At 33.7% G+C, this 12,837-nt stretch overlaps 2 protein-coding genes across 2 annotated transcripts; both read right to left on the bottom strand.

Annotated features, from left to right (window-relative positions):
* On the bottom strand, positions 7,585–9,824 carry LOC104742477. Its single transcript, XM_010463487.2, has 5 exons — positions 9,348–9,824; positions 9,115–9,242; positions 8,377–8,805; positions 8,029–8,260; positions 7,585–7,902 (listed from the first exon to the last, which is right to left on the bottom strand). Exons 1-4 carry the CDS (start codon positions 9,415–9,417, stop codon positions 8,045–8,047), a joined length of 843 nt encoding a protein of 280 aa, XP_010461789.1. The 5' UTR covers positions 9,418–9,824; the 3' UTR covers positions 7,585–7,902; positions 8,029–8,044.
* On the bottom strand, positions 9,329–10,353 carry LOC104742476 (protein SRC2-like). The gene has a single exon (XM_010463486.2). It carries the CDS (start codon positions 10,291–10,293, stop codon positions 9,505–9,507), a length of 789 nt encoding a protein of 262 aa, XP_010461788.1. The 5' UTR covers positions 10,294–10,353; the 3' UTR covers positions 9,329–9,504.

The following is a 12,837-nucleotide window of genomic DNA, read 5'->3' as shown; positions in this document are numbered from 1 at the left end:
ATATATATATATATATATATATAATTATAATTTTTTTGCTTGAAATTCCTATCATATATTATTAGTCATAGTAACTATTTATATTTGAAAATAATAATTTTATTTATTTATGAACCTTCTCACATATTTTATTAATTTTTATATTCTATTACATATTTTGTAATTCTCATTTTAATTGATTAGGTTGAAATTCCTATCATATATCTATAGTTATACTAAATTAAAAAATTAATACTCAAAACAACTAATAAATGTATTTTTAGTGAATATCCTCACATATTTTAGTAAATTTCATATTCTATTACATCTTTTGTAACTCTAATATCTTATTATATAAAGTTGGGTTTTCTTAGTCATTAACAAGATCATGACACGTGTCAAGTATACTAATGAGATCTTGACATGTGTCAAAAAATTATTATTTTCAAAACAGCTAATTAAGATAATAGCATTAAATCTACATAAAATTTACGTGTTAAGATATATATAAAAAAAATACTAAATCAAAAAGAAAAATTAAGAAAACTAATATATATTCCACTGTACGATAATTATATTATACATGTTTTCTCAATTAGATTTTCACATGTATAAACAAAAAAATAATTCATTAAGCATGTATGTTATTATTAATCAATAAATAGTTAATAACAAATCTATAAAAAAATAACAATATATTTACATAAAATTTACATGTTTATATCGAAAGCTTTGATATTTGATTTTTTTTTTCTGATATAATTTTGCTGATCTATTGTGGGTCTTTCATTTATGCGGGTTCTTCAGTGGAAGCTATCAGATGCAATAAAATGCAATTAAAATATATAAAGCCCGCTAAATTAATCGAGGATGGAAACACTGATGGAGGTTCCAAAAGTGATTCTATAGTTAATAGCATTATAAGTTTTGAAGATTAGTCGGTGGTTCCAAGGTTCTCTCTATGGTGGAGGAGGTTGGACACAAGGTTATCTCCCCAAGAGCTGCTTGATCAAGTAATTGAGAAGTGATTTTGAAATTTCGGAAATTGGAACAGTAAACCATTCTAAAATTAGTTTCAAACGGAATTATGTGGTTTTCAGTCGAATTTGGTTAGTAAAACGTTTAAACCCAGATATATAGAGAAATATATAAGAACTTTTGATTCGGGTAGAAATAAGTTGAGAACTTACAATTCAAGAATATTTGAGACGAGGTCATAGTTCTAAATAGTTTTGGTACAATTTGATATTTCTGAGGAGTAAATAGGTCATCGATCCTTTAACGTGATTATGACATATGTCATGTTTTGGATTGATTATAAAGTTTCTATTTTATATATTTGAATTATCTAAGACTTATATATACTATTATGGTTATAATTTCTCAATTTTTATTGGGTTGGTCATAAAATCATTGTAATCGAGTAGATAATTTTCACCAGTTGTTCATCCAAAATATTTTTGGAGTTAAAAAATTCATGGTTAAGGAAACTATGTCACAAAACAATTTTAATAATTATAAGAACTATAATCATGCCAAAATGAAAGTAAAGCAATATAAAAGTTGTTTAATTTGTTTAATTTGTTTAAAAAACATTTTATAGGTGGTGATAAAGAACATTAAAACATACCGTAATTGTATATGACTACTAATTATATGTTGCTTTGATGAATTCTTTGTATGTAAAATATTTTGTAATAACTTGTGAAACGTTTTTGAAATTTGACAATAATAATATTTGTAATGATGAGTATTTGACAAAAATTTTGGTGGGATATAATTTAGCTTTAGATTATTGTAATAATTGTTATAATATATTAATAATATAAAAATATAAATAAATGTATGAAGTTAAATACAAATATGATTTTTTTTCTAACTAAAATTATTTTAATATTTACTTCAGGAAATAAAATTTCTTTTTATTTTTTTAAAAAATTGTTTAAGATTTAATATTTATTTTTTTCAGCAATTTTAAAACCCGCACATCGTACGAGCCATTATCTAGTTAATAAATATATCCATCTTTAAGGTACTAACTTTCATTTTATTGAAATTATTTACTTCTATTATATGTTGACACTTTTGTAACTTCCATAATACTATTAGTATTGTAATGACTAATAGCAATGTGAAACATAATAAATATTAAAATATATTTATATGTAGTTATTAAATTTTGTAACTCCAATATAGCTTATGTAACTTCTTATAGATATAAATTGATACAAGGAATAGTGCATTAAATACCCAATTAAATAATCAATTTATAATGGACTTCTAACTCCACTTTTTCCTACAAAAAGAAAGACGCACATCTCAAACCTAACATAAGTTTGCAAATTCTATAATTTTTTGTATTCAACTAACATTATCTTAGAGATAATGTTTATTTTTATATAATAAAGTAAGATTTCCTCAAACTCATATTTTAAAAATCTCACAAGTGGCACACATTCCTTTCAAAATTATATACATAAAAAATATTTTGACATTTTAGCAATGTCTTGTTAGTTATTATATATATATATATATCATTTATATTAAAATAATATCAAGATATAAAAATATGAAAATATTATAATATTTAAAATATTAACTAATTAAAGTGGACATTTTCAAAAATACCCATTTTCCATGTTCTTTTTTAAAAACCCCTCTATGTTGAACATTTTCAAAACTACCTTTCTTACGTACAAAATGACCAAATTACCTTTTTTCGACTGACAGCAAGAATGTACAGTCATCAAAATGAAAAAATTTCCGCCAACAAAAAAAAAAAATTCCCGCCAAAAAATGAAAAAAAATCTGCCAAAAATTATATTTTCCGTCAAAATAAAAAAGATTCTCGCCAAAATTGAAAAATTTTCCTGCAAAAATGAAAAAAAATCCCACCAAAATTACGAAATTAGATTTTCCTGCCTATTTTTTTGAAATTTATACCTTATAAAAAACCTTTTTAAAGGTTTACCAGGTTTTTAAAAAAAATTTAGAAGATTCAAAACCTTATAAAAATCTTGTAAATGCTTTTACAAGGTTGGAAACCTTTTAAAAACTTTATAAAAGTCTTGTAATTTTTTTTTGCCGGAAATTTTTTTTGGCGGAAAAGTATGTCGGAATTTTTTTTTGCTAGAAAATTTTTGTTTTTCATTTTATTGATTAAAATATTTTTTAGATAATGGTAATATAGTCATTAAAAATTAAATTAGTGCAAAAATGAAAATGACCAAAAAAAGGGATATTTTTGAAAATGGATATATCTCCCTATATCAAAAAAGATATTTCTAACAAATTTTTTAGAATACTAACAAAAGAAAAGTTCACAAAAACGTAGAATTCATATCATTCAAAACCCAAACAATAAAAAGTATCTTGAGAATCAAAATGGAACATGGAAGATGATAAATTTGAAAGAGAAAAAAAATGAGAACAAAGAATAATTAAGAACAACAAAGAGTACTTATGGTGGTGTCTTCGACTGAAGTTGCAAGGAAACAAAATAAATTAGAAGAAGACGCATAAGTTTTTGTATTTGTAATAGTCAATTACTTGAAGAGGGAAGGAGAAGTAGAGATTGTGGGGGAAGGAGAAAATGCGTAGATATTTTGTTTTTGTTTTTCAAATTTTTTTGTTTGTAAATTTGAAGTAATAAAAATGTGAAAGTACATAAATTGGGACTTATGACAGGTGTCAGATGGAGAGAGTTGCAGTTAATAGTGAACTTACTTATGAATGATAGAATAAGGATGAGGGACAGAGTGAATATGTTTTATAAAAGGTTCTTTTGACAAAAAAATTAAAATAAAGTATTTAGTGTAGTATAAATGTATAATTTTAATATCCATGCTTGTGCCTTGAAGTTAAAAATTTAAGCATTTCGTGTAACAATGTGTGACTGGGTGCGTGACAACATGCTAACACCTGCATTATCGCCATATTGGTAAAGATAATAATTGTCATAGATGTAGAACGAAGGAGGGAAACTATAAATCATATGCTATTTGAATGCCCACCAACATGCCATGTGTGGGCTTTATCGACAATCCCTTCTCATCCTATGGTGTTCCCTTCATCTTCCCTATATGCGCGTGGTAAGGATTTTGGCACACTCGATCAAAATTTGTGAACGTTCCCTTGGATAATGTGGTACATTTGGAAGGCAAGAAACAAAAAAGTTTTTGAAAGTATTTCTGAGCCTCCACAAGATACTTTAGAGAAAACCACCCATGAAGAAGAAGTCTGGAGAAGAGCAAACAATAGAAATATACCACCAACATTAGTAGAGGGGCATACTTGCGACCCCAATCCCACAAAATTATCTTGTATATTATATCGATGAATCTTAGCATACATAGGTGGATAGGAGTGGACACGGTTGGATTGTGTCTATTAGTGATAGAATATTGCACATGGGACTAAAAAAATCCCGCAGAAACCTATCCCCTTTAATTATATAATTTTAGCAATGTCTTTTTATATTATATATATATGTATTTTATTTATTAATATTTTATGTACTTACCGTAACATTATAATTTCTCAAATAATAAATTGTCGATCTACTTGGTAATACATTGTTTAATGTAGTAAAAATCTGTGTAAATGTCTTTATTGATATGACATCTATTTGATGGTTCCTCCTATTGTTTTGACTTGTTAGTGAAATGATTAGTCTAATAGTTTCAAGACTAGCAAATACCTCACCATAATTGCCTTTGACTATGAGTTTTTGCCACTAAGGGCATCATTAATGGGAGAACTTTTTTTTGTGTTCTTAGATTAAATATATAGTGAAAATAATGTTAGATCAGTTGTTAAGATCATAGGTAAAAAAAATGGGAGAACTAATTATGGTGTTCTTAGAATAAATATATAATAATATAATATTCTTAAACATTTTACAAAGATGTAATTTATTATTAACTATAGACCAAAACTTGAATGTGAACAAAGATACAAACCAAATTCAATGATCCTTGGACAAAAAATTATTAATACTTACCTACAAAACTTTCAAATTAAAAAACAGAGAGCTCTTTACCTGAAACTATGAAATAACCAAATCTGCAGAGAGGTTCTTTTTACCCTTTTGTCTTAGAAAGATAAACCTGAGACTTAAACACTGAATCTCCAATTTTAAACCCTGGCATTGTGATGAACTCGACGCTTAAATCGTCTTGTCCTTCTTGTTTGTCATCACCCACAACAACAGATTCCATGTAGACACCTGAGAATCTGGTTCCTCTTCTGACCACAAAGATCTTTGCTTTTAAGATCCAAGGAAGCTGCAAATGATCCAAGAATCCACACCCACTTTAACCGAGCCATAAACCGTTCTGTTCTCAGTCAACACCGTGAGCTTCCCGCTTAAATCCGTGGCTAATATATACCTAACACGACCAACATGATGCACTTCCAGTAAAGTCACAGGATCAGCTGAATCATCCACATCAAACTTCCCAACATTTTCCATGGAAACACATAAACCCTTCCTCTAGTTCCTAAACACTGATAGATACGAAACTCGAGTTCCTAAATACTGATAGATACGAAACCATGCTGTAACGGGAAAATCAACCGTGGTGAAAAACTCAATCAAAACATCACCATTTCTCAAGAACACATAAACCCTTCCTCTAGAATCACAAATAACAAAGTACTTGCTCGAACCTTCGAAATCTCTAAAAGGTAACACATTGATACAAGTTGCATCGGAATTGAGTTTCACAGCTGATGTGAACTGAAACCTCTCAGACCAAATCACAAACCCTCGAGAAAGATTCAATCACTTTTTTATTAATTATTTTTTGATATCACCAATCACAAACCCTCAAGTTCTTTGTCCTGGCGGTTCTTCATGTCTGCAACAAACATCAAATACCATTCGAATTTGGATTCTAGATTCCGACTAATTCTACAATCTCGTCACCTAATTCCTCCTAAGACTACAGATTGAATTACTAACCTGAGATTATGAGAGGAGTATGCAAAATCACGATTGGTCTGAGAGGGAGAGTGAAGAAGATTTGCCCAGAGCGTTGATGGAACATAGAAAGAAGAAAACCTAGAATCGATTTCAGACAGAAGGGGAAAAATGAAAATTTTTCTTTCTTTCCAAAACATCTCGACCAACCAATGACGATGAGCCACGACAAATGAGAACTGGGTTTGGATCAGTTCTCATTCAAGATCAGAAAATTTGATCTAAGCCCACTATTCACTTTTTTATTAATTTTTTTGGGCTTAGAACACATAGTGTATTCTCCCATTAATGATGGCCTAATCGTGCCTTGTACTTTCCAACATTTTCTTTAATTTATTCATGTATTCTTTCCTATTGTTTCTTGGAAGCTCATGGACTAACAATCTGCAAATAGACAAAATAGAGTAAAGTTTCTCTTGTAGACTTCTGAAATTTGGAGTTCTTTCATTTCATTTTTCTTTTTCTTGAGAATTCGTTTGTGAAGTTCGGTGGTGTGGTTGCTCCATGTCATCTTCTTCAATTCAATTGTGAAGTAAAATCATAAAATTGGATTTGTATTAAATGAAAATACGAGAACTAGAGATTCCAATGATATTCGGAGTGGATGTGTTTACAAACTATCTCTTAGTACTAAGTGATTATGTCGAAAATTAGATCTTCGTTTCTCCTTCTAACACATGCTCTTTATATATTCTTTTTTTTTTTTTGATAAAAAGCTCTTTATATCTTCATTACCATCTTAATGGCTCCTTCTTTTGCGAGGTCACATCACTTGCGCTCATCGATCCTTCGTATATTACAGATTGACTTGTTGTGTAACCCCGAGATTTTGGCTCGACTCCCGTCAGTTCGATCTCCGCTAGGCCAACTAAAATGGAGTTCTCCTTCTCCACTAAGTCCACTTGGGTGTTCATGACTTTACGTTTGGGCCACAGATCATGGCGCTATTGTATGTAACGCTCCGACAGCCATCTCATAATGGATCCCATGTCCACTCCCAGTCTATGGGTCTACTTTTTTAATGGACCTCACGTTCTCTCACTAGACCGGTGAGCCCATTCATATCCGACAATTGGTTTGCTACGTCTGAGAGATTTTAAAGACTTTACCGTCCGTACAAATCACCACATGATTTTTTTTCTGTGTTTTGTCGGAACTATGCGAGTGAGATTACTCCAGAATGTCACCCATCCTGAGATTACTCCAGCTCAAGCACGCTTAATTCTGCAGTTCTCTTAGGACCTTTGACTAAAAAAATAAGTGTATTTTGATAACATAGATTGCCAAATCAATTTTTTTAAATCTCTCCATAAGTCTCTAAAACTGGGATGTCACAATCTCGCGATAGTCTCCAGAACTATTAGTTAAACTATTTTGACTACAATAATAAGAAGTTGTGATTTGGTTGTATAAAAAAGACGTAATTAGTAACTAAATCTTCACGTAATTTCAACGTTTTAATTAGTAGCATTGGAAACAATTAAATTTTGTAAAGCTTTTTAAGATTTTTCATAATCGTAAAACACAATCAGAAGAGCTCTCTTTTGCACTAAAAAAAAAATTGCTTGAAATGATTAACACTATGGTTTTGGTTACAAACATGGGGTTGCAAAAGTCCAGGATTTAGTTTCTTGGGTCATCAAATAAAATTCGTTTGCCCAAAAACAAAAATGTGAATCATTTCTCCTAATTGTCAAACACAAGATACATATACATACCCAAAGAACAATAGTTGTCACAAGAATTGAGACACTTTTCCAAACAAGAGAACACAAAACAAAACAATTTTCTATGGCCTTAAAGATATTGTCAACCCATTGACCTCAAATTCTCTGACATTTTGAACAAATTTCCTATCTATGCTCGAAAACTAATCCGCAACGTTCCAGATAATCCCCAAAAGTAATCGAAGTGACCACTTGGCACCTAAAAACACCAGCCTATAAAAGAAACCAAAGATGAGTTATGCATATCGTCAGAAACTTAAGTCATATCTAAACAATTCCATATGTTTATGTGCTCATCATGGGATCTCTACATAATTATCGAACAAAACATAGTGGTACCTTCAGATGAAGATGCTCATTTTGCTTCCACACTCTGATTCTGCAGAGGATTTCCCGATGTGTTTCTAGTCTTCTTATACCAAAAGAACATGGACCAAAGTGCTCTAAGCAATACTCCATTTGCAAAATGTGGAACAAATAAACGCCCCCAGTATGGATAGTACGGTCCAGGAAGTTTAATCAGAGTGAAGAACATCATCATAGCTAGCAGATGCCACGGTACTTCCGCTTCCTGCAAGAACCAAAAATATAGTAAACAGCTGTTTTTTCAATTTACACATTCGAAAACAGTATCTTAAACGCATAGATTGGGATAAATTAACAACATCTGTTAATCTTTTTTACGACCTTGAGACGAGGAGAGATCTTCAAAGCGGCTTCTTGCATAATGCCCGCAACAACCATACCGAGGACTAACGGAAACGGGACTAAAGCAAGTTTCCTCTCATGTGCACAATAAGACATCTCACTGATTGAAGAAACCGCCAATATAGGAACAAAGAAGAACTTAACGACTGATATAGCGAGATCAAGAATGAGCTGGATGAAGTTTCCGAAAGCTCTATTCCAAGGGAACTCCTTAACCGGCTGAGGAGAATTATCCCAAACATCTTTTGTTACCCTCAGCAGATTATCAAAACTAAGCCTCTTTGGTTCCCCTAAATGTTCAGATTCCATATGAATTGAACGACAGAGGAGTGGTCTCTTTGAGACTTTAGCTTCATTAGCACCCTTAAAGGTACAACCTTTATTGTTCTTAGAGTAGAACAACGTGAACTGCAAACACAAGATATAGAGAAATCAAACAACTCAGTTGAGGGAATATCACAAATTTGATATATATGCCTGACGAAAGATTCATAATTTACATGTTTAATGGATCCAAATAAGAGAGGCTAACCTCTAATTCACCATATTCTACTACCAAAGCTAAGCCTAAGTGCAATATCTTCCACAATTCAATTGAAAAATTTCGTCTTTAATCCAAAGACCCACATGAGAAAACAATGAAAAGTAACAATTTTTTGTTCTGGGTCGTGAAGCTGATTTGAAGATTCGGTAGAAGAAGAAAAGAGATTTGGTTACCTGGGTTGAGTGGAGTCGCAGAGCCATTGAAGGGCGCGGCGAAGAAAGAAAGAGATGAGACATCGCCATTATATTTTTGAAAAACTGGTACTTTGATTTTTTAGAGTGTGTCCATTGTAGAAGAGGCTCTATGTGAGTAAAAGACTAAAGAGGATAAGAACCGAGAGGGTTCAAGCCTACTCAGAGAAAGAGATGCGAAAAAAAACAGAAAGAGTCGGAGAAGGTGGGATCACCTGAGCCAGTGACCACCGTAAGATCACGTGAGCTCCGTGGTATGATTGAAACAAGAAATAGTTTAACCATACATCTAATGAGATCATGGAGAAAGGGGAAAGAAATTGTTTAGAGAAAACAGAAAAATTAAAAATTAAAACAGAAAACATACACCCATCAATCAAACCAAAAGCCCAGCCTCATATTTCTTGGATTGTTGATACCACTAATTTCCGGTTTCATAGTTCTCCGGCGGTCCAATACGGTGCAGTCCATACCCTTGAAAGCTCGATGATGGTGGTGGTGTGTGTGGTTGTACGCAGGATTGGCTTGCTCCAGTATCACGCCGGCTGGTATTGGAAGAGGATCATCGCTCGATCCAGCAACAAAAGAACAATACGGTAGCTCATGCAGCCTAGGAAACTCAATCGGCAATTCTGGTGGAACCAAAGGTGGATGCTCAATTCGCGTCATCGGAGGATAAGTAGGTTCGCCAACCAAATTCCAATTAATGATAAATGGTAAATCCGGTTTAAAGGGGTATGAGAAAGTCAAAGTTCCCGATGGTTTTTCTGATAGAGTTCTCACCTGATATGTCATCATTTTCACCTTCAGAATGTTACCTTCATTGTGAATTGACGGCATGACTGAATCTAGAAGCTCAAGTAATGGTATATTAACTCTTCCGATATCTTTGTTGCCTAGGACTCGACGAGAGATTAGTCTCATGGCAAGTGTCAAATGACCATCATAGACTAACCTCTCATTCATGGGAAATTTGACAGTTTGAAACCAAGTCGGGCTTGATCCACCAAAGCGATCGACAGTAGTTTTCGCCTTTTGTCTCTCTCGAATATTTTCGCCATGAATGGTGATTTTGGCGTACACATCCATCTTTGTGATAAGATTCACATTCACACGATCACTTGCGGAATGAATATTGAGCTCTAGAGTTAGATTTTCCATAACTGTAATGAGAGCTTAACATCCACTCTGCAAATTCAGCTTATAATTTATATAGAAAACGGTATAATAAACAAAATGTAGAAAATTATATAAAATGGAAATAAAAGATTTAGCAAACGGTAATTTTAAGAAATATAATTGATATTGCATCTCAATTAAATATTAAAAAAATGATAATCCATTTTTCCCATTTATATACAATTTTAATTAGTATATAATATAGTAGATATACACTAATATGGAAGTATGTGACATGACTCATGTATCAAAACAAGTAATCATTATATTCATATTGATGTGTAAAGCTAGAAAGAAATCTATTACAGCTATTAGTGAAATAAATAATAAAATTTATTGTTTAAAAAAAGTCTTAAATTCAAGCACTTCTCTACATTCGATATATTTTTTCGTTGTTTATATATACATCTTTGTATCTATCAGCTTAAGCTTTTTTTGAAAATAATGTTAAATTATATTCAAAAGAAAAATAAACGTTGTTACAACTAGTGCATCAGGTTATAGAGCATAGGAACTATGTCTATGTTAAAACAAAAGTATTAAAATTATATTTGTCGGGAGTGTAACCACTTTTGAAACGCCGTATCATATCGCCGATCACTCAAGAGGCCAATGGCGAGCAGCTGATCTCGAACTTGTCTCTCTAGCCAGTCAATAATGCATACGACAGTGTGTGAAACTTCACCGTGACGACGCCCATTACGCTCACGCCAGATCCCATAAATAAACGCTTGGAACACATACCGTATGAGGAAACCATCGACCCTGTTGAGCTGTGGGTTTGAAATAAAAAGCGCACTGATGACCAATCCGTCGTATAACTTGCGCCTAGAAGACATTTGGACAGTGACGACCACACTTCAGAAACAAAAGAGCAACTAAAGAATAGGTGATCTCTACTCTCCATAGCAGAATGGCATATCATACAATTCCCCGCGAGCCACCTGTTCCAAGCCACCATGCGTAAACCTGTCGAGAGGCGATCCAGAACTGCCAACCATGTGCAGAAGGAGTACTTGAGAGTATCATGAGTAAACCAAACTCCACAATGCCACGAGACCGTACTAGATATCGTTCGTATATGGTTCCAAGTATCTCGAGTGGATAACCTCTGTTTGAAGTCATCATTTTTTCTGCGCCACAATAGTTGATCAGGTTTCGCCTTCCGTCGCAGCCATTGTGAGTGCAGAGCGTTCTCCAGCATAGTTAATTGTTCCGACCGATGTCGTCGTCGTCGACGATTAGTCCATGCTTCTGATAGAGAACTTTGAAGACGGATCCCCAAATCAATAACCCCTCTGCTGCCAACAATGTCAATAAATGGACCAAAATCTGACCAGTTATCAAACCAAAAGAGGTATTCTCCCCGCACCCAACCTCTACTTTGCAAAACGTTTTTGCCAGCTCTCGATTTTTAAGAAGTTTTTTCCATATCCAAGAGCCCAAAGTCATTGTACTGTGAACCGACCAGAACGAAGCTCGCCGCAGGAGATTAAGAGAAGACCATTCCACCCACAAGGAATTACCATGAGACACTAGACGCCAGATCAACCTCAAGCAACTCACTAAATTTTCTTCTCTCAAAGAGCGTAACCCAAGACCACCCTCTACTTTAGGTTTACAAACAACCTCCCATGGAACCTTAGCCTTTCTAGCATTCATCTCTGTCCCGGACCACAGAAAAGCAGAACATAGTGACTCAATCTCAGCAATGCACGCTCGTGGTAAGCGAAATGCCCCCATCCAAAAACTACAAACACTCCATAACACTGAGGATATCAAATTAAACTGACCAGCGTAAGACAAGTAACGAGCAGTCCAAGAGCCAATACATTTACGAATCTGCTCCAAAAGCGGTGAGCAATCCGCCACAGTAAGCCTCTTAGTGACGAGAGGAAGACCAAGGTAATGAACTGGTAAGCAACCAACCATAAAGGGTAAGTGCATGCCAGGGGGATTGGAAAGATCTCCAGCCAACCACAAAGGCAAACTTATTGGGAGTCCTGAAATTCTTGCAAACTGATCAAAAACCGCTAAAATGCCCTCAATAGATCGCAGTTTACAATCACATAGAACCATGAGATCTTCTGCGAAGCTTAAATGTGTGAGTCCCAAATTCTGGCACCGCTGTTGATAACCAAACAAACGATCCCCCGCTGCCCTGTCTAACAGTTTAGATATGACATCCATACACATAACGAATAAGTACAAGGATAAAGCACACCCTTGATGAAGACCCCGCGAGCTACGAAAATATCCTGCAAGTTCACCGTTTACTTGAACCGAGAACGAGGCTGTGGACACACACAACATGATCCAGTGAATAAACAGAGGCGGGAAGTGCATAGTAGAAAATATCTTGGACAAGAAAGACCATTGGACCAAATCAAAGGCCTTGGAGATATCAATCTTAATGGCACAGCGGCCCAAAATAGACGGCTTATGGTAGTCTTTTACTAGTTCAGTGGCAAGCAAGACATTCTCAATTAAAAGGCGATCTTGAACAAAAGCAGATTGGTTGCTAGA

The sequence above is a fragment of the Camelina sativa genome, chromosome 14 (assembly GCF_000633955.1).
Source record: "Camelina sativa cultivar DH55 chromosome 14, Cs, whole genome shotgun sequence".
Lineage (NCBI taxonomy): Eukaryota > Viridiplantae > Streptophyta > Magnoliopsida > Brassicales > Brassicaceae > Camelina > Camelina sativa.
This window is presented reverse-complemented; position numbering and strand designations above follow the sequence as displayed.